The sequence below is a fragment of the Rhopilema esculentum genome, chromosome 6, assembly GCF_057945365.1.
Source record: "Rhopilema esculentum isolate cy_ngs chromosome 6, ASM5794536v1, whole genome shotgun sequence".
Lineage (NCBI taxonomy): Eukaryota > Metazoa > Cnidaria > Scyphozoa > Rhizostomeae > Rhizostomatidae > Rhopilema > Rhopilema esculentum.
In genome coordinates this window covers 6,008,361-6,030,887 of record NC_142820.1, presented here as the reverse complement: position 1 = coordinate 6,030,887, position 22,527 = coordinate 6,008,361, and the positions used below count along the sequence as shown (strand labels likewise).

The following is a 22,527-nucleotide window of genomic DNA, read 5'->3' as shown; positions in this document are numbered from 1 at the left end:
TGCCAATACAGCGTCATCAAGCAACAGTACGTTCAAGATATATATAGAGATTGCGTCAAAATTGCCGTTCCTGAAAGGGATGGCGGAATGCCTAGTTTATTGCTGCACACAGTACAATTTGAAGAAACGAATACTGAGTGGTATTAGTAGAATAAGCGCATATATTGGCTGATGTTTAATACTTGCCTTTAGCTGACGCAAATAAGTAGGATGATGAACTATTTTAATTTGGCAATTAATAGCCAATTCAATCAACAATTATTCGGTCGAAACCTGTGTGAAATTCTATTGCTAATAAATTAGAAATTCTTTTAAACAACAGTTCAGAGTACTAAAGGATTTCAGAAAATATTTTGCTTAAGTTTTCTGTAACGATAACTACATGTTTCTTCATTTAAAGGAACTGACTTCGATAGACGGATGAAAAAACAGCACAAAATCGAGTTTGTATGTGTTCCTTAGAAATATAAGTGGTTAATAGACAGTTAAGAAACTTTTTCGCAGATTCATGCACTCCTTGCAAATGTTCTTGATCGTGCTTGAAAAAGCTAGTGAAACAAGGCTAGTAATTTCGCTTGTACATAAAGCTCAATGCTCAATGTACACAACAACTGAAGTCAGTTACAATAATGTAATTTAAATATGAAGTAATGATTAAAATCAAAAGGAACAAATTGTACCAAGTGCAAATAAAGTTTTATGGTTGGGAGAAAATGAGCCCGTTTTTGTCACAGTCACTCCAAATATAATTCAAAAGACAATGTCGTCGGCCTGCGTATTGTTGCAGAGTTTACTATATCTCCAAAGCTTTTACTTGGTAATAATTTAGAAAAATTGTCTAATATTCATACCGGGGTGTTACGGAAAACGAAATGCAATCTTGCTATACCAAAAACAGATTATGGCCAAGATTTATCTACGTTACGAGGAGCCGGCGCATGGAATAGACTTGACTCGGAAATGAAATCAGTCCCTACGATTCGACTTTCAAAACGAAATTAAAATCTTCAATCTGAGAACATTAAAGGAAAGCTGATCTCTATTTTTCTATCACGCTTAGTAGCTTCTTTATTCTATCTGATTAGTGTAAACAGGTTTTATCTTTTAAAATTAGGTTTATTTTGTTTTTTTCATAGGACAATTGGAAAAACAGTTTAATTAGTTGACTGAATCGTTTGCCAAGGTAAATATGTTTTAAACAAAAATAAAATAAACAAAGTTGCAAACTGTTCAAGATTAAGGAAAATCGTATATCAAATGTATAAAATTTTTGTTTGTGAATGAGGATACAACATAAGCTTAAATAAGAAATAATTACGGCAAAGACGAAGATAGTCAGCTCACTTTACAGATTTCTTTTGGGTCACCAAAGTTATGTCTCTTTAGGATGGCTTGGGCGAAATACGTCATAGTGCCATAACTTCCACTGGGAGCACTATCATAAAAGTGTCTGCATATTTGGTTTGTAGCTCCACACACAGGATAAAAACCGTCTTTGGCACAACAGAGAGACGCATCTCCTTGACACTCTTTCTGCATCAAAGAAACCAGACATCATAGAAACAAGTACTAAATGATATTGGCAGACAGAAACTGACGATCTTTGTACCTAGAGGCCTATGAAGCATTTCAGAACTAGAGGAGCGCAGGTAGTGAAGGGTACTATTTCTCGGAAAAAGGGACATTTAATTCAAAAAGGGGGCGATGCCCATATTCCTGCGTTCCCGTTGCTCATTAATGTATAAAAAATATCTTTCTAGCTGCTTTGATGTCTAACATTGAGTCAGGAGGGATTGTCACCCTAAGGCTCTCCTCCTTTAACAGAGGCTCAGTTAAACAAGATCGTGGGCTGGCGCAAAGTAGTGTTCACGACGATCGGTTACTATAAATATCAGATAAATAGTACTTAAGCGAATGTGCAATACCTTACTGTTGGCACAACGAGGAAATCACTTACTTGGTGCTCTAGGAAAAGTTTATTTGCATCAGCAACGATTTGGTCAATAGCAATGACTCCATGGATGAATGTCTTCCCTTCATTTTCTAATATTAATGAAAGCACCATCAGAGCCTCGACCATTAGCTGTCTGTATTCAGGGTATATGATACCGTTGAGGCCCTTCTCGACATTGATGGCAAAATTGAACTCGTTTGGTGTACTCTGTCATAGAAAATTGTCAGGAGTTAGCCATAGTTTTGAAAAGGGAGCTATAAAAGGTTATGAGCTGGTCATAAACTTTGGACAAGAAAGTTTAAAACATAATATAATGAAAAGGACGAGATTTTCATAGAACAATGAATCGTTTTAGATTAAATAAGAAACAAATAGAAAATTTAAAATCATTTATTTGAGTCAAAACAAGCATAGGATTATGAAACGATAACAGACAATATATACTGGATTGGCAACAATCGAAATTAATGTTTAATCAGTGGGAGGATGGCTTAGTGTTTAGGGTCGCTGACTACAGACCCAAGGGTCTGTGGCTCTAGTCCCTGACATGACAAAACTTTCACCCAGAGTAAGGAGAGTCGCCATCTCTATGTAATTTCAAGCGCAGGAATCACGAGCTGTTGTCATATCGAGAGGAAGGACCAGGACACTGCTCGATAAGCATAAGCTATCAGTGTCCTAAAAACTACCTTCGGATGCTAGGTAGAAACAAACACAACTACGAATACCAATAATTTGAAAGGTATTATATGTGTAGCATACATCTCGGAATAGTATATATGAGTCTTATAAGAAATACGCTTACCTCCTTAATCAATACATGCTTGCAGACATAATTATGAATCGATATTCCTTCACACTAAGGAAAAAAGCAAAATATTTAAAAAGTCTGTAAACATTCTAAAAGATGTTCTAAAAGTCTGTGAAACATTCACAGCAATAATGCAAACAAGAACTGGGGGGGGGGGGGGGGGGGTCAATCCTAACATCATTTGCCTGGAGAATCAAAACTGATTGATAAACAATTTCAAATCACTTGAAATCCACGCATTAAAAAAATCAATATAATTCAATCTACCGCCGTATATTGCCATATAAATAAATGGGCAAGCTTTTCAATAGGGACTTGTTTCCCACAAAATTTATTCATTTTTCCGCGTGGACTTTCGATTGCATTTAGAAAGCCTTCTTCCACCGTGGAATTTGCCAAACTTGCAGTCGTAGTTTGATTTTTCATCATCAGAGAACGTTTTTAAGTCAAAACCATTTAAGTTGAAGAAAGATGATGAAGATAAAATATCTCTACTGAATTTCAACATAAAAATCCCCACTTTTGAGTCGAAATTTTTAATTAAATTTTGACAACATCAAATAGAATTAAGATGTCATGATAAATTTGAGTGTCTTGTCATTTAGATATTAAAACTCGTGACTGGTTAGCTTACGCATAATTTGAATACCCACTTCTCTCCTAAGAGAGATGGGCTAGGAGGTTTAAGCCCCCGAATAATTTTTAAAAATGCACTTAAAACAATGCAAAAGTAATCTTGTTTTCTGCCTGCCTAGCTCCGTCCTCCTCTGAAAATTTGCTACCCCACAAACCATAATATGTCCCGCTGTGCCCAATCCCAATTGATTCATCATATTCCAAGACCTGGCATTAAAACTGGTGTTATTCTTGCCTTATCCATCACATCGTTCAAAATGGATGGTTCAGCTCGATCAATGCAATCAATCGCATTTAGCTGGCTTGTGTTAAGGTGTTATTTCGATTAAAAAAACCTTACACTAAAATCACCAAAAAACTGCCGCTACTTAATAGAAACTCAGCCACCTGTCAAAACCTTTCAAGTGAATTATAATCAATAAACTGGTTTATGCTAGAAATAAACTTGTTTTTTGAACCTCTGGACGAATCGGGACTACTCGAGGAGAGAGTGAAGAATAAACCCAGAGCATAAGAATATTGTACAATGTTGCCTTAAAGATAAGAAAAATTTGCCACGCCCAATAAAGCTTGATATATGTTTTTCTCATTTGAATTTGAGCTTTTTGTCAAATTGTATTTCCCAATACTATGATATCATTAACATCTCACTCTTTCTAGGATTTTCCAAATTTTGAAATAAAAGTCAACGGGAACTCTGTTCAATGCTCCATCTAAGCACCTCCTCCGCATCCACTGTCCAGCTTTGTGAACATTGTCATCGGAGGCCTTCACCTCATCACACTCTTCTTCGCCAGAAGAATAATCCGAGGAGTACTTCTCTTCAAACGGCAGATCCAGCTGTTTCTCGGCATCTTTTTTCAGGCTCTACGAAGTAAATAGAAAACAATTAGCAAGCAAACACAAAAGGCAATATTCTAAGGAACTTACAATATTCATATAGACAGAGAAAGGAGTGATCGACCAAAGCCATAATTTACGCCACTGGAAAAGAAAGGTGATATGGAAGTCATAAAACATGGATGGTGTTAAAAAACTCGAAAAAGAACATATGGGATTTCACCTAGGATGTCATCGAAAATTAGAAGGCAAAGGGTCGATCCGTGGCTGTGAAGCCAAGTGCGAACCGGGACAGCGCAGGCCAAAATCTGCCTTAGCAAAAGCGTTTAAAAAGCCCTTGAGCATTAGCAACTCAAATGAGAAAACTTTATTTAAAATAAAAGAATTCTTATACATAGCCAGTTCTGCACAAGCTGGGCAAGTATTTATGGCAATAACTAGTAATGGTATACACATAACTAATAATGAATTATCAGCACTAATATCATTGTTAACTTGAAGGCGAATCTTGGCAGCTTCACTAACAAAACGCAGCACTAAAACACATTAAGCATCTAGAAAAATGAAGATGATGTGGGATTTTTCATTTTTTTACCCGAAAATGTAACAATTTCGCTGATACGCAGTGATAATTTGGGTATCACTGAACCCACATTATCCTTTGGATTGTCAATCCCTGTATTAATTCGAGGCAATAAGATCAACAGTTAGATGCGCGCAGCATGGAAACATTCGATGAAATACCTCACCGTAAGTCTCGTTAAACTCTACGATTTTAAAGTTGGTAAATAAAATGATACCAGCCTTCACTGCTCTTTTGACTTTGTTGATACTTCTCAAATTTGCTATCTTATAGCCTCCACTGGAATCTACAAAGTAAATTAGAAAATCAATAACGACAAAATTTTATTACTATTGCCATCCTGCCTCATAAAATGTATAGCGTTTGCTTTTTCAAAGCCATTTTCAATTATTGTACCGCCAAAAAATTAAAAACGAGCTTTTTAACCTGTTGACAAATGTTCATTGTTAAAAAAGAAGAAAAAAAATAAGAGCGAATATAGGTACAAGTTTGGGCAACATTGTCCTTTACACCTAAACCATACCGTTACAAGCCATGAAAACATGAACGATATTGACTCAATTACCTCTTTTAAAAGTTATTTCATTCCCACTTAAAATGTGATAAAGCAATTGCTTCATCTCAAACGGCTTTAGGTTCATAAAACCTTCCGCTGCATCTTCGCCTGAAAAAACAACGAGGTTACAAGAGTAAGCAAAAATAAACTCAAAACAATGGTTCAAAACGTTTAGACAAATAGGATATAGAGATATGAACATATTAAGAAAAGGAAAATGAAAGAATCAACATCTAAATCACAACGTTAACCTAAATAAGTTTTGCTAGACAAAACGGAGAAAGTATTGTAATTAGTTGATACTAGCTTACCATTTAGGCCAGTTGCTCTTGCAAACTCAGCCGCCATTACTTCCATTATCAATCCAACCCGCAGCCGTAACATTTCATTGAACAGATTTGGTTCGGTTTTCACAAACATTGACAAATAAACCAGTAATTCCTGGAAAAGTTCGATAACATTAGATCAATAAAAGATACAGCCAATTCAACGACTGGTTTGCTCCTTTAAATTACTGGGTATTATATTCATCAATTAATGCTCGGCACAAGTTAACCAGTTTCATTGACGATCATTACGTCACCAGCAATTTTACTCATTCTTAAGGGGCAGCCTGTATTTTCTCTTAAAGTTGTACCCACATTCCTTACTCACCAATCGCATTTTATCGAGATCTTATACTCAAACATCGCTGACCAAAAACGATCATTTTGTACTTTGCAAAATATTACAAAAGTTCATAAGTTTCTCCATCAGACAAAAACCTCTGCAAAACCGACCACTTTCGAAGCTCCTATAAAGTCTTATTTCGGTATAAAGTTTCAAGAATAAAAAACAGAGAATTCCCGAAAGTCGCTTTTGGGTAAATTTATCGTAGCTGCTTGATCTTTGAATGTCACAGATTCATTCCTTAAGAACATATTAGCTACCCAAATATCATCAAAGCTATCAATATATTCTTATCAGTGCTGTGAAAGAACGAGACAAATAGTAGCAACGGCAATTACCTGCATCAAAACGGCTGTGCTTCTGTCCTCTCCGGAGGAGGTATATATGAGGTTTCTCAAAACAGTAGGAGGCTGTGGCCTAAAAAAAGTTAATTAAAAGGATACACAGTGGAGCCTACTTACAACGGACACAGCTCGGACCACTGTAATTGTCCGTTGCATACAGATGTCCGTTGTATAGAGTTCTTTACTCGGAACGACGAGGGATTCTCTAAAAACCACAGGGTTCAATCTGAAATTAAGATGACTACTTACCTCGCTATTTCAATTTCACATTTTAAGTGAGGTAAGCCAACGCCAAGTTGCTTTTGTCTCACAAGTAAATCATTTGCAACCTATAATGCATTGCAAAAATCATTAACAAAAGTAAGATAGATAGGCTCATAGATAAAGAGAGCGAAGGCTGGCGTCTGAATGAATGGCTATGCTGTTATGATATTAAGATGAAATTCCACCGCTCAGCAACCACAAAACCATCCTAAATTAGCCCAAACACTCACAGCTGGACCTAAGGAGCCCCACTCTGCCACAAGCAGCTCCTAGTCTTCCAGAAATTTTCTCCTCGAATTATTCTGCTTCTGTTAGCTAGTGCAAATCAAATTCGTCAATATCACCCTTACATTTTAAATTTTGGTCTTTTTAAATATGTTTTCCATAATTGAACTTTTTATGAGTTTAACTATCAGTTATCACCTTTTATACAGAAATTTACGTTATCTTTTGACGATACTATCTCCCAAAATCCTGACACCTTTCGTTCAATTGTTGGTACCCCGACCACGTCGGAATGTCATAGGTTGTGACGGCAGAGCGATAAGGTATCAGGAAGAAAATAATCACCCACATCACAGTTTACAAAGTCCCAATAACATAACAAGTATAACATGGTTAAATATTATATCACGTGATTACTTCTTTGAAGTTTGTGGCTGGTCCTATGATAAGTAACCTTGACGTCAGTTGTCAACACTCTTTAATCTGATATTTGCGTAAATCGAACACCTGCTAAATCGAAAATATAACTGCTCCCCGTGTATCAACTTATGTAAAGATCATTTCTGTCTTGCAAAGAATCTACAATCGAAATGGCGAAGAAAGCGTGGGAAGTAGCAATAATAGCAAGCAGATGTTGTGCAAATGAGATGCAGTGGCGAATATATTTATAAGAAATGCGTTCACCTCTCCGAGATTATCGACTGTTTTCCCTAGCATTCCAGCCGTATGCCTAATAAGTGACCAAATTTTGTAATGGCCTGCCTGAAAAAGAGAAGAATAAATATAACCTTAGATTTTGCCAATAGACTATCCATCAATTTGAAAGCAGGCAGTTTTGAAAAAGGTGATGCTATTAGGAAAACACAAAGGAAAATACATTGCACGGGAAGAGAGCCAGATATGAAAAAAGCTTTCACCAAACAAAAATAGAATATCTAAAAGGGTCAAGAGGAAAGAGAAATAAATTTTAATTTCAAATCTGTTTTTTTTAATTTCATCTATTAAACCAGCACTAGTAAATTAGAAAACTTGCTTATCAACTGCAATTCTTGAAAAAAATAGTCAAAACATCGTAATATTCAAGTTATAAACCACTTTCTCAATTTATCAACGCCGCGACAAAATTCTTCTCTCCCTCCCCTGGAACAATGCTGATTATTTCGCTATGTCACGTGTTTATACAAAGCTACGCCAGTTACATTTTCACTGGGAACCAAAGTATTTTGAAAATTAGTAACATTTTGAGCGCAGATGAAAAAGCTTTGCATAACTCTGAAAGTTGGTGCAGATGATCCAACAATTTTGACAAGGATTGTAGTTTTCCTATTGAAAAAATTACCTTCTCATACAGTTCTTGTAACAACAGCTCAACTGTACTGTTAGGCATACCTCGAAGTTTGACGTCAAATTTAGGACCTCTAAACAAGATAAGAAACAGATAAACAAAAAAGATGTATACAGAAATATATATCAAAATCTACACAAAGCAAAATCCCAAGCATTGTTCTCAAATCATGAAGAAATCTTGAACATATGATAATAAGACGATGGTAAATCAAATGGTTCAAGGCCCTCAAAATTCAATTTCTTAAAAGTCCATAAGAATTGAAGAGACAACTGGCTACATCTTTTACTCTTGCTTAAACAGGCATTCCTGGCGTAGGAAAAAAGCTGCCTGGCCATGACCAACATAACGCCTTTACTGTGGCAGGAAGTGATGACAGCTTACCTGGTTACGTAAAGATGATGCAGGATATCAGCTTGGACGTAAATGGAATCAGCCTCTTCCAGCTCCTTTCGCAGTTCATCAATATCAATGTTGGTTTGATCAGAAGAAGCCCTTTTCGCAAGTGACTCACTCACCTCTTGTAGGTTATATAGTTTTTCTTTTTATAAAAAAAGCAAGAAAACTAATCATTTATAATTCTGAGCACTACAAAAGACGTAAAATGGCAGAGCTGGTAGAAATAAAACCTTTGGAGAAATGGAAGCATACTCAAAAAGTTTTGTATACATAACTTAAAGCCTTACTGGTATTACAAAGAGACTTAAGGACAAGGAGAAAATGTGGATGCAAAAACGCATGTTAGCTTTACTTGCGAAAAATTCAAAGTTCACCGACTGGAACTCACCAGGCCGTTTTGTTATGTTATCATCTGGACCCCATGACTGTAGCCTGCTGATTTTCCTACTCAGCATTACCGATCCACTGACCGAGCTTGTCCTCTTAAAGTCCGGATCTTCTGAAGAACCAGCTCTCTAAAATCGAATTACTTGTGTTAAAGTGTTTCTTTTGAATTTCACGTCTAAAGTTCATGCTGCCTTAAACTTCACGCTGCCTAAAATTCACGCTGCCTAAAATTCACGCTGCCTATGCTGCCTAAATTTTGTGCTGCCAAATATTATAAACATGGAGACTTCCTCTGAGTAGCGTTTTTATTTAGTTTAAAATCCAAAAAGGTCACCAGGGCACCAAATAAATCATACGTCAAGCATGAAAAGGTTCTAATGAAATTTTAAAATTCTGTAAAATCGTGCATTTTATCACAGTTTATCGCGTCAGAAACAAGGGACGTTAGTCGTTAAGCCACTACTTTAATTTTCACTAAATTATCATGAGCATCTATCACTTACTTTTCTCATTTGAGTGCCGTCATCGTATTCATCAGAAACTCTCAGCTTGTCACTCATTCTTGGAGACATCATTGGATCGCGATAACGATGAATCAGTTCTAAGAAAGACGTTTGCACGAAAAGTTCCTAAGCAACATATCATACACAAAAAGTCCTTTATAATGAAAGCTCCCTAAGTTTATCCATCTTGAGCTGGGTTTTGTTGGTTGTCTTTCACAACAACAAAAGAGAATAGCACAACTCGAGAAATTCACAAATCTAGTAATAGACAGCATTTTATCAGACAGGATACCATGACGAATTGTAAGCAGTCCATCTAAAAAATGCTTTGAACTTAAAATAGAATTGCCCAAAGCAAAGCAAGACATTGATATGACAGAATCATTGTCCTTTGCCTTCAGTGAATGGAGTAAAATTCTAGCCACAATGAGAATGAAAAAAGCCGAGACACAATCTATTATCTACCTTGCAGTCTGCCCCTTCCAACGAAGTCAAGTTTTTGGATACATGAAGTACTAAGCATATCAGGAAGTTCACCAAGTCGTACTCTGAAAAATAAGAGTTACTTGAGTATAAATGGGTTGATCAACAAACTTGAGTTAGTTTTTTTTACCTTCTATCTTTTTTTTCTTATATCACCATATTTCTTATTGAAAAAGGCATCAAAATGTCTATATTTCACAACAAGACTTTCGTTCTCGTTTCTTTTAAAGGGACTGTCCTCCCAGATTTTGATTTAGGCAGAAGTGTTAACAAAAGCATCAAATTATGTATACATCAAAAAAACTTGTAGTTTTTAAAAAAACTATTCAATCAGGATCGACAGAAAACGTGTTAATGTAGTATGAGATTAAATAAAAATCTGGGCAGAACAGTTTTGTTTTGCATAGAATATTGAAAAAAATAGAACGCCTTCGACTAATTTGTCAATAAAAAATAATTACTAAGATATCCTCATTCGAAAAATGCCATCCAGATAAAAACAAGTAAACAAGAATGACAAATATTAATTAGCTAGAGACCTGATACTCAAAAGATAGCGCAAATTCTAATGAACACAGACTAGACAAAAACGAATGGAAAACATGAAACTTATGAATTGATATAAAATGAGAATAATGAAAACTGAAGTCAAAAAATTTCACCTAGAAAGATTTATCAAAAGGAAAAGGAAATATATATGGATAGCTTATCACAATGGGTACAAGTTTAAAAAAAGGGAAGGACTATTACGATTTTACCATACTGAATTGTTCAATAATTGTTGTGCAGTTATTAAGAGCTTATCACATCCAATATTGATACTACAGGAAAAGGTATGCCCTCAGGCTGCGCTTGATCCAGCCTCCGCTAAATAACATCATGGTGTTAAATAGCATATTGCATGCATATAAAACTGCTATATAGAATGACGATCGAGCTCTATCATACTTTTTGACACAATCTGGCGTTTTCAGTAAATGCTGTTCAAAAGTAGAATCGACCCGTTTTATGATATTTTCTCAATACATATCACAAGGGTGTTCAAACCCTGCGATATGTATTGTGTTCAACTTGAGATTTTAAGCATGGTTTTTATGAATCCGTCCATAATCTATGCTTGGGCATACAGCTGTTACAAATTTCCATTGTTGGGTGGAAAAACTTCTATGATCCTGTAAAATGTAATGCTTCATGTCCGGATTTGAATTGTGAGCCATGTCCCATCATGCACCACGTTAGTAGAAAACAAGCAATACACCTAGAATCACCTCTGTGTTTTCCTGGAAACTCAGGTAAATTGTCAATCACTTTACTAAGATAAAAAATAAATACAAAATCGCCCCACAAAGAGTTTCTCATTCTCTCGATTCTTTTGATCTTTTTTCACTTGCATTGATATCAGTAAATACAAATGGTGTAATTACTGTAACTGTTTTGCTACGAATTGCTAAAGATATTTTCGCGATCTAACATACCTTACACCAAAGGAATAGCCACATTTGATCCTCAGAAGAAATTTACCAACTGTTGAATTTATATTGTCTTCTACAAAAAAAGAGAACATACATTTTATCAAAAATTCAACTTGTTCAACCATTTCCTGTTATAAGAAAAATTAAGGCAAAAAATAGCATTGACTGGCCTTACGAAATTGGAAAGAGCGCAACTAAGAAACTGAGAAACAAGAGCGCAAGGAAATGATTGGAAGATAAACAACAGCTTATTGTATATTTCATCCAATGAGAATTCTTTGTATATTTCATCCAATAAGATTTCATTGTATATTTCAACCAATGAAAATTCATTGTATATTTCATCCAATGAGAATTCATTGTACATTTCAACCAATGAAAATTCATTGTATATTTCATCCAATGAGAATTCATTGTATATTTCATCCAATGAGAATTCATTGTATATTTCATCCAATGAGAATTCATTGTATATTTCATCCAATGAGAATTCATTGTATATTTCATCCAATGAGAATTCATTGTATATTTTATCCAATGATAATTCATTGTATATTTCAAACAACGATCACATGATATTCATAAGGCGGGCAATACAATATTTGAAACCGAAGGAGGGCAACAAAAAAGCAAGCTCTAATAACGTAATTCCAATTTCAAACAATTATATCATTTTAATCCCATCCATGGAATTTCTTTTATAACCATTTGGATTTGTAATCAATTTAGATATTTCTATTTGTTTTAAAGAAATGATTAATCTAAGTAATAGAAAGAGAATGGTTTCTTACAAATATATCCAAGAATTTCTTACCTAAAATGGCATGCGTCATCGGAATTGTAAGGGTGGGTCTTCCGACCATGCTCCAATTGGCACGGAGGTATTCTATCTCTGTTTTGAAGGCATCCACTAACAGCTCATTGTCCAAACACAAATAGAATTGAAGGTAATCTAAAAACTACCGACAAAAACTTCAAATTAACCTATTCTTATTCTGATACAATCTAAATTATCGATTTACGAAATTAAAAATCTAAAAATCTCATATCATTTCAGATCTTATAAATGAAACTTCAATCAACAGAAAATAAGTACCTAGTTGAAACACACTAGGGTGGTAAAAAGCGGCGAGGAAAGGAACTGGCCATCCTATCACACAATGTCTGAGCCCCTAACATCGTATTCGCTCCACAACGTTTGATATCGAAAGCGGGACTAGCTTTTACTTATTTTACTATTTAGATAAGGAGATTTTCTATGCGAAGGGTGCCAAATTGTTTAAAAGGTCAAACGGCTGTTCAAAGATAATAGCAAAGCTTAACAAGGATAACTTTGCATAATGGAAAGGCTTTTTCACATTATAAGATCATCTTAAAATTCATATTAGTAGGCCTTATAAAATGCTTCCTTGTTCAAAAGCACAAACATTTTCATCAACAAAAATATCTTGAAAGTTTTAAGCATCATCACGAAACATAAATTGGTTACATTAAAATGCGGAAAATTACCTTTAAAAAGCAAATTTTGCAGATGTGCGGAAAATTACCTGGGGTGTGAATGCAAGTATACTTCCATCAGCCCTGTATAAGCAACCAGTTCCAACCAAACCGATGTTCTGTCCTGGCCTTGAAAAGAAATGAAGAATTAGCGCTTCGGGAACAAAGGCTGTTTAAATAGAGACACCATGTGCAGCGCAAACGTACAGGGGCAATAACCCCCTGTTAATGAAATCAAAGCTACTTTGAACAATTTGCAGTCATTTAGCCCTTTCCAAAAATAATTCACCAGTCTTTAAAACCAGATTCTCGAGCTAGTAACATATCAAAATACAAGTAATAAATGAACGCTAGAATGTACCATAACGTCATCTTGCATTTAAGTTGAGAGAAAAGGAGAGCTAAAATGGATGGAAAATTATCTGTTCTGGTGCAGTTAGGTAAAGGCCTTTTTGTGCAATTATTGCAGCGAACATTGCAACATTAATTTAATCATCTTGGCGATGATTACTATAAAACAAAGCAGTATGACTAATTGGTTAACCAGATATCAGTGATGCAATCAATCGATTCGTGTAAGAAATGCTCTCAATGCATTGTCGTTTGCTTTTATAGCAGACTAAAACAAGAATTTTTCATAGTGTTGATCACACACCTTCCACTAAGTCCAAGCTTTGAATTTTTACCTGTAATTACAAAAGTATCTTCTCGTTTTATGGTGGAATGAAAGTTGCATTAAAACCAGTTTAAATATTAGCAATTTGCAAATTGAACTTGACAGCAACTAAATCTCTTTTTACAACTTCTTGTAAATAAATCGTCTCAAAAGACATTCCTACATTCTACAAAACATGATTCCCAAGTGCAAGGCATAATTGTATGCTTGCGATAATAGTGTAGGGGCCGATTACATACAATGGCAGACGTGTGGTAATCAATCAACATAAACTAGTCTATCTAAAAAATGCAAATTTGTAGCATAATTTGAAGCGCAGATGTCTACAGATAAAATTTCTCGTTGCTCTTACATTCAGAGAGAGCCTTATATTAAAATTCAAATAAATCATTTCTACTACTATAAACATTTTGGCTGCAAAGGGTCAATATGCTGCAAAGGCTCACTAGCATAAACATGTATACTCTTATTACGTCATCCAGGGCAGTTTGATCTTTTCATATTGTGAAAACAGTAACTACTATCGTTGTGTACGTGATCTTAGATCTGCAGGCTCAAATATTCAAAGTGAACTTTCGCGCAAAGTCAGCGCAAGAAAGAAAGTTCCCACTCTGGATCACAGATGATAACTCCACCTAATGAAAGCTGTGACGCAACAACGGCTTTCCAAAGACAAGACTCAGAAAAGGGTAGCTTTGAGATTGTTTACATTATAATTTAGAGGACCACTTCTACCTGCTTCTATCAGCAAAACTTACCAAGCTCACTGTAGATCTTCCCTAAACACTTTGCAGGCAAAACTCTGATTGGGTCGGCTTCGGCTGGCGTTTGACAAGGAATGTCATGCTCATTCAGCAAATCTTTTATTGATTTATCCTCAGCAATTATTGATACTAAACGAAAGATGAGGCAACACATTCAATTAACGCTTTGAAAATATGTTTCAATTTTTACAACTTGAATGTTAAAATGATCATTCAAATATACACATCACACATCACAAACCATACCCTGATCTGAGTGGGACAACATTTCACAAGTGATGCAAAATCTGACTCATAAAGATTTACAGTTTGTTAATTTGCGAGATGTTTAAAATTTCAATCTTGATGGTTTCCATACCTCCATCGTATACTTTACCTTTAATTGTTTAATTCACAATTAACTCTTAAAAGAAGGTAACTAGCACCCCAAAGAGAACCACACAATTTAGGTTAACATCTCAATATTTCAATACAAAGTGCCAGTAATCACGCTTTAATCGTTTCATAAAAAGTACTCCTACAATGCCTGCCAAAAGTCTTGGAACACTGACATCAATTTCCAAGGTCAAAACCAATCATCCCCCTCTCCCATACAGAAAAATGTTGGTTTACTATCAAACGGGTTAGGATATTAGGAAGCACTTTCTTTTGCGCTTCTTTTATGATATTTCTCTAAATCATCAATATTGTTTTAGGGGGAAGTGGCGGAAGTAGCAATTTTCTTTCATGAAAGGAATGAAAGATATCAAATGCAGCGTAAATTGCTAGGTGTTCCAAGTACTTTTGGCAGGCATTGTACGTTAAGTTACTTCCTATATTTTTTTTTATTCTTTGTAACACTTATTATATATACCCGTAGCGTCCGTAGTTGTTAATCTAGTTGAATGTAATGGCAATGGGGTTGTCATTGACCTCTGCTCCCCGTGGTATCATACTTGTAGTATCGTAGTGTAATTAGATAATATAGTAGAATGTAGTTTGTATTGTAATATTTTATATGGATAAAAAAGTACCTTGGACAACTAAATCAGGTCTTGGGTCAGTGGAGTATCTTCTGTTCAACGGATCAAGTTCACCAACAGCAATCAGTTTCTGAAAGAATACTGCAACATCAATGAGGTTGCAAAAACAAGAAAAAGCTTCTTAAAAGAGGATTCATTTACCGGCATCCTTTGCAACCACACATTCATCTTTAGCTGCAGTGTGTGGATAAACAGCCATTTTAACATATCCGGGTATTTATGTAGTATCAACATAAAGATTCCATGAATAAACAACGTTTTTATTTGACAAATTTATGATTAAAGAAACTCCGTATTTCTTTCTAGATTGTTAAAAGCATTTTCAAGAGCAGAACGACCAGATAGCTTTGGGACACGTAGTCTGTAGAAGTGAAAATATTTATTGTTTCAAACATATTTCGGTATATCGTGAAACCTTAACGACTGACAGCTGAAAGAAAAACAGCTTCCTAGTACTTTGAGACGCAGAGCTTATCGAAAGAGCCCGTCAACGAATTAGTAATTCTATTCCTGTTCTGTAGTGATCCGTGCCTAATGTCCTACTTAACAGTGTTCGTCAAGTTATTGCATCAACAGCGAACTCAATAACTTTAAGCGAAGTCAGTAACAAGTTATTGAATGCTGTAAACCAATTCATCGTGAGAAAATACTGCATGTCAGTTACTATCCCCGGTCATCCCAAAATGCTGCAAAAAGGCTAATTTGTCGCTAACTAAAATGGATTAACTGCTGCACACCAGAACTACGTCTGCAAATTTTCTTACCTCACAGAGGAGACAACTGAGGATGTAGAGCGATTGTGACCAAAGCTGGGGACAATGCATCCCATATTCTCGCTCTTGGCTGTGTGGACTGCGGTATTCTTGTTCAACCTGTTGAGAGAGTGGCCAGCTAAAGATGGCACTATTTCCCCGATTCAGAATCAAATTCACCAATAAAATCCACTTTAGTTTAAACATATTTCACCTCATAGCTAATTTACTTTCTTGCAAATGTCAGCAGTAAATTCGATTTTTACTTTCATTTACCCATTAATGAACGGGGATTTTTACATTGTTTCACGCAAATATGCTGCTGTAGACGAAAATAAGAAAACAGGAACTAAGCGTATGCTCTAGGATTGACGTTTTACTCGATGATTGCTTTCTGGAAGCTTCTTTGAAAGCATAATCATGAATACATTAGGAGGTTGGGGCATACAAACCTTATCCCTAGGAACAGCATAAAGTTCGGGGACAAGAATTAGCCCATCGCTTGTCTCTATTAACAATGGTTGCAGTTTTTTTGCATATTCTTCTACCTGAAAAGCAAAGAGATATTTAAATAGGGTTATAATAAAGACGAAAATTGTTGAAGCTACTGCCGCTCATCATGGGATGCATGAGATTTAATCACTGTCATCCTTTTAAGAAATATAGAGCTAAGCACTATACTGCAAAAACAAATAAGGGCCCAGTCGATGGCATATGGGCATGTTTTGATAATAGCGGTCTTAGAAATTAATTGTCATCATTCTAATTTCCCTGAATTAGGAACTTGGTCAGAGCAAAAGGGATTTGACTAAAATACTGATACAGTAAACCCCACTTTTGCAGAAGACAGACTGTTCTTAGGCCTTGTGTTTAAGATGCATAAAAAAGTAGCAGGGTCCCACTAAAAACTCACTCGCTATTTGTAAAACTCTTTAAATGACAACAAAAACATTCGATTCAAGTATATAAGAAGCACGTCTTAAAGGCAATCAGAATCAGAATTGCACTTAAACAAGTCAGTTGAAACTGAAAAGATCATCGGTGTAACTCTAACACGAATTCTTTTTTCAATTTCAATTGGGCAGGAGAAATAAAAAACTTTCAATAATAGATGTCATAGCAATGCTACCGACTTCAAAGAAACATCTTTCAACAAAATTGAAGAAACATGCTCAAAGAAACATGAAACTCAGTAGCCGCTTAAGTTGTGCACTAATCACGGCATTTGACTAACATTCTAGCGGCTGAAATTCAATTAATTAGTCGGTGAACGAATATTCGTCCACTTTCTTTTTCGTATCATTTGTTTTGGTACGATGCGCCAGGTCTCGTGTAAATATACAATATGGCTACACAAACTTAATGGCCATGCATAGTGAAGGTAATACATTGAGTCCTGTTAACTGCTCTTCTAAAGCCAAGAAGGCAAGTGAAGCTTTGAAAACCTGTACATCATCAGATTGGAAAAATGTTTTAGGCAACATTAGGCCTAAATATCAGCATAATGCTTCAAATCGTCAATTGCATAAACCGAATCCCGTATTACAACATCCTGATTACTGTGTTTAAAAAAATTACAAAGCTCGAATAAAAGTTGTAACTGATTTAGGAATCGATCAAAATTTTTCAGCAAGTGCCTTTTACAAAGTTTTGCCTTTCAACAGAATAGAAAGAGTGCAGCAGTGTTTTACGAATGAAGAATGCTTAACTTGTACTGTCAGTAAATACTGAGGACGTTACTGCCTCTGTTTGTTCTGCCTTGATATTACACAAATTCAATATTCAGTAGCAGCTCGCCAGTATAGGCTCAAAAACCAAATAAATGTGTGACGAGTTCCATGATTTTGGTAATAGCTAGTTATACACCTACAATCGATGCCAAAACCCTTTGAAAAAACGCAACAAAGTTTTTTTTTACCTCACCTCCCCCTCACTCCAAAAAAATGTTGGTCCGCAAATTTTTTATATATATGATTGTAGCACAACTTGCTACATAAAACGCTATGGTCATAAAAAAATATTTAACATTGTTCTGGGGGAAGGGAATGAAGTGGCAAGCAACTTTTAAGCTCGTTCTGCAATAGTTTTGGCAAGGGTGGTACTCGCAAAACAGCATTTAATGTCACGAAACCCCTTCAGAATAACATTGGGCAAAAAAGTGTCAAAAATAAGCCCCCCCCCCCACCGATTACAACGAGTTCCTCTTTTTCCATAGGTTACAACTAAACTTGAATATAGAACTAGTATCAAAATTCTTTGATAATCAAACAAATCAAGGCATCATCTAACAAATCTAAAAACTTGAATCAAGTAAAACAAATTCTTCCTGACTTTAATTTGACGTCAAACGTATAGATTGCAAGCACGTGCCAACATTCGAAAGTGTGTCTGTTTAGTTCGCACAACTGCAATCAGGTATGGTAACAGGCCTTAACTTTGCAACCAAAAAACGTATAATTGCAGCTGTACAAGAGCTGTTGTTCGTGTGAGACAAAACCAACAACTTCTGAGAAGATGTGCATCTTTGACTGTCTTTGGGTGAGTGCTTCTCTTTTCTAAAACAATTTCTTTGTTCCTCGAGTGTGCAAAATTAGGCCCAAAATAGCAAGATGCACCGAGACTTCAAATTTAAAAAATAAAATGCTAGAAGATATACGACAGTTTGGCAATGAAAAAGCTACAACTTAAGTGTCTAGCAACTCTACGAGTAACGAAGACAAATAAGTTAAAAAAAATCGTCTCTATAAAAGATAGCGGTTTGAAGCAACACGTGCTGCTTAAAGAAGAAGCCTTGGTTTTCAAAATTAAAACTTGCCAAGCCCTATCACTCTACAGGTATCATCAAGACTAAAAAACAAGAACTTTGCAGATTGTCTGCCACAACGAACTCAAATTTTTAAGAAGATATTTTCTGGTAAACAATTTTTGAAAAACAATTTGTTGACCAGCTCACTGACAGCATATTTTTTTACGGTGACGTAGTAAAGCAATCAAAAAGCTTTACATTGCCAAAAATAAACACTATATAATAATAAAGACTATATCATAAAAATGCAAACTATCAAAGGTCTATCAAAAAGCTGTGTCAAAGAACTAGTTTAAAGACAAAGGAAACTTGTTACTGTCCGGTTACTAATAAGGGGGTTGGGTTTATTCTACCTTATCCATCGCCCCCCCTGGAATTGCCTTGGTATTAATGGTACTCGTATTAGTTACCCGAACAGGTTGATATTAACAGACGTTTAAGCACTTGTCTGTGCTGAATCCCATTCGATAAAGCAGGTCCTGGTCGTCTGATTTATTAATTGCGAAATTTGTGAGTTATAGTAGTTTTCAATTGATTAGCATTGAGTACTGTGCACTTTTCTCTTGTTTACAACCATATCTCAAAAACAGGAGCGATAAAGTTTTAGCCATACTCCTTTACTATGCGTAATTTTCCAAAGCTCTTCGTTAATGATGATTTTCGCGTTCAACGTCAACTCAATGTGACGGCGGTTTTTCCTCACAACATTGCACAGGAGCAGCGAGCGTTACTGTTGCCTATGATGTCTGATCCGAAGCTATTTTTTACAATTTCTATTGTCTTGTACACATTTTCATTGGCTTGTTGAAAATATAATCAAAAAATCTGATTGGAATAAAACACATTTTATCCCTGTTGATTCGCATATGGATGCCAATAATCGCGCGGTAACCGCTTTGATTCAAAATACATTTTTGCAATTTTTGTCTAAAACCGAACTTTAAGATATCTGAGAAATTTCGTCTGACCATTTTAAAATCTGAGAGAAAAAGAATATGGATGTTTTGATGCAAGGATACGTTTTGACATTGTCAATATAAATGCCAAATAATGTCCTCAGTTGCTAGTTCACACCGTTTATCTCAAAAAAGTAGTGCCTTGTGAAATGCGCGACGAAAAACTGTTTCAAACGTAGCTCTAAACCAGTAGCACATTAATTCTTATCAGTTTTACTAAACTGGACCTGAAACCTAACGGATGCGGTCTGACAAACTTTATACAGGGAAAATACACTTTTCCCATGCTAAATAAGCCCTATCATTTCAAAACCTCCTCAAAATGTCCCCTTGCTTCAACCAAACCAATTTTGGACTTGATATGCAAACTTGGGGTCTGCTTTGCTTTTTAGGCAAAAACATACTTTTACGAGAACACCGAGAGAACATCACAGAATGATTTGGCAAAAAAACACGCAAAAACATGCCCAACCTCAGAATGAAAACTGACAAAAAAATTGTCTCATATTAACAAAACAGAGCAGATTAAATGATCTTAGAAAAAAATAATTGTATGCAGTTTTAGAAAAGTCAATGTTGAAATAAGAACAACACAAAGAACACCGGAGACCAATAGAAGGTATCGGATGTTACCAAATGTAAACAGTTTTTTATTGACTGGACATCCCATTTTCAGTTCAAACTGTTGCGAAACAAGAAGACTAGTTTAATTGTATAGTGTCTATTTTGAAATTTCACTAATGGAGAATTTTCGTTCACAATAGAAGGTGAGAAAACGGAATTAATCACCTGTTAGGTTAATTTAGCGATTAATTATGTTTCAAGCTAAATTGGTTTTGTGACAGTTAACACCATACTTATCTCTAAACCGTGGGTGTGCTCATGTACTCAAATGAAAACTTCTCTTTTGAAAACAAAGTGCTGCTGTAGAGAGCAAAAACTGCACTTGCATTCTTGAAATATAAAAAAAGACTACTGCACTTTATAAGTCGATCAAATACATATTTTCTTTGAATAATTAACTTACTGTGGGACACTACTCTTGGCATTACTGCTTGGCATTATTGCGTTGCATAATTGCTTGACATTATTGCGTGGCATTATTGCGTGGTATTACAGCGTGGTATTTCTGCGTGGTATTACTGCTTGGCATTATTGCTTGGCATTATTGCGTGGTATTACTGCTTGGCATTTTTGCGTTGCATTATTGCTAAGCAGCATTATTGAGTGGCATTATTGCGTGGTATTACAGCGTGGTATTACATCGTGGTATTTTTGCGTGGTATTACTGCTTGGCATTATTGCGTTGCATTGTTGCTTGGCATTTTTGGGTTGTATTACAGATTGTTATAACTGATCATTGCCTTCAAAATAAAAACTAAAAATGCAACAAATATGCAATAAAAATAAAGAAAAAGCAAAGACAAAAAGGATAAAGAATTTGTGTAGCTCTCCAAGAGACATTTTTCTGGCTTTTGCCTGCTGAAAGATCTTTTTCTTTAATTTGTAACGTATGTTGTTCCCAATCTTTACACTGTATTCTATGACAGTCGAAGATATCCTTTTTTGTACTTCAAAAGAATTGCGTTCCTACCACCCAAAAAAGTTCCGTTATCTATGAATGTACGTGCCAGTGTGATTCTGGCTACGTAGGGCGCAGTACCCAAAGATTGGAGGATAGAGTGAAACAGCATGTTCCGTCTAGTATTCGAAACAGAACTCACCCCCAAAGAGAACAGCCATCTCGGTCCTGCAGATCTAAAACTTAAACTAAAACATGCGATTCTGCTATCAGGCAGCATTGGAAAACCCAGATTGTGCGAAAAACTATAATGGCGACATGTTCCTGATTATTGGTAAAGCCCGATCGTCGTTCCATCTAGCAATTTTGGAATCTATCTACATAAGCACGTAAAAACCGCTTTTGTGTAGACAAAAGGACTTAAATATTATGTACGAAAAACGAGTACATATAGCAGTGGTGGGGGACCCTAAGTAAGTAATTAAGTAAGTAACCAACGAAGTGACACGGTTTCTGTAAAAAAATGCTCTGCGCAGAATTCTAATTTTTCTCTAATTATTGTCGCAAGTCAATTCAATTTTCATCAGCAAGTCAATTTGCAAATTTTTATTTTGGCCTTGCCAAAGGAAAGTTGGCACAGTTTCAAAGGAAGCTGCAGCACACAATTCAGCAATTGTGCACTCGTACAATGGAAGAAATGGCTTTTATGGAAATAAGGGTTTCCTATTCGATAAAATTTTCAATTATTAATAAAGTTTTTTGATAATGCTGAAACAATCTCCATGAAAATTTTTTCAAATCATTGGTTGAATTGCAATTAGCTGTTTTGTCAATGGAACAGTGCCTAGATGGACGTATGTCAAAAATAAACTTCCAGAATCTGTGACGCAGTTAAAATGTTCACCTCCAAAATCTTACTACAGTGATAACAAGCCACTTTTTCTAACTATAAAACTTCGAATGAAGCAAAAGACTCTTAAAGTTTGCGACATCTCTGCATAATCATTAAGTATTGTAAATGAATGCAAATGGTTGTGAACCAGTATTAATCACTATCAGGT

At 35.6% G+C, this 22,527-nt stretch overlaps 1 protein-coding gene across 1 annotated transcript in view; it reads right to left on the bottom strand.

The window, feature by feature from the left end:
- Positions 1 to 1,219: 1,219 nt before the first annotated feature.
- LOC135686034 (phosphorylase b kinase regulatory subunit alpha, liver isoform) overlaps positions 1,220 to 22,527 on the bottom strand; it is a 41,111-nt gene continuing 19,803 nt past the window's right edge. The window contains exons 13-35 of the mRNA XM_065202182.2: positions 16,635 to 16,730; positions 16,195 to 16,302; positions 15,422 to 15,500; positions 14,403 to 14,537; positions 13,624 to 13,654; positions 13,019 to 13,097; positions 12,286 to 12,430; positions 11,475 to 11,544; positions 9,982 to 10,064; positions 9,517 to 9,614; positions 9,015 to 9,141; positions 8,612 to 8,768; positions 8,222 to 8,300; positions 7,567 to 7,644; positions 6,643 to 6,722; positions 6,388 to 6,466; positions 5,692 to 5,821; positions 5,390 to 5,488; positions 5,046 to 5,110; positions 4,053 to 4,268; positions 2,760 to 2,813; positions 1,958 to 2,161; positions 1,220 to 1,533 (exon numbers count right to left, since the gene is read on the bottom strand). Of these exons, the coding sequence (XP_065058254.2) occupies positions 1,336 to 1,533; positions 1,958 to 2,161; positions 2,760 to 2,813; positions 4,053 to 4,268; positions 5,046 to 5,110; positions 5,390 to 5,488; positions 5,692 to 5,821; positions 6,388 to 6,466; positions 6,643 to 6,722; positions 7,567 to 7,644; positions 8,222 to 8,300; positions 8,612 to 8,768; positions 9,015 to 9,141; positions 9,517 to 9,614; positions 9,982 to 10,064; positions 11,475 to 11,544; positions 12,286 to 12,430; positions 13,019 to 13,097; positions 13,624 to 13,654; positions 14,403 to 14,537; positions 15,422 to 15,500; positions 16,195 to 16,302; positions 16,635 to 16,730 (2,490 nt within the window). The 3' untranslated portion in view covers positions 1,220 to 1,335. The remainder of the gene's footprint in view (positions 1,534 to 1,957; positions 2,162 to 2,759; positions 2,814 to 4,052; positions 4,269 to 5,045; positions 5,111 to 5,389; positions 5,489 to 5,691; positions 5,822 to 6,387; positions 6,467 to 6,642; positions 6,723 to 7,566; positions 7,645 to 8,221; positions 8,301 to 8,611; positions 8,769 to 9,014; positions 9,142 to 9,516; positions 9,615 to 9,981; positions 10,065 to 11,474; positions 11,545 to 12,285; positions 12,431 to 13,018; positions 13,098 to 13,623; positions 13,655 to 14,402; positions 14,538 to 15,421; positions 15,501 to 16,194; positions 16,303 to 16,634; positions 16,731 to 22,527) is intronic.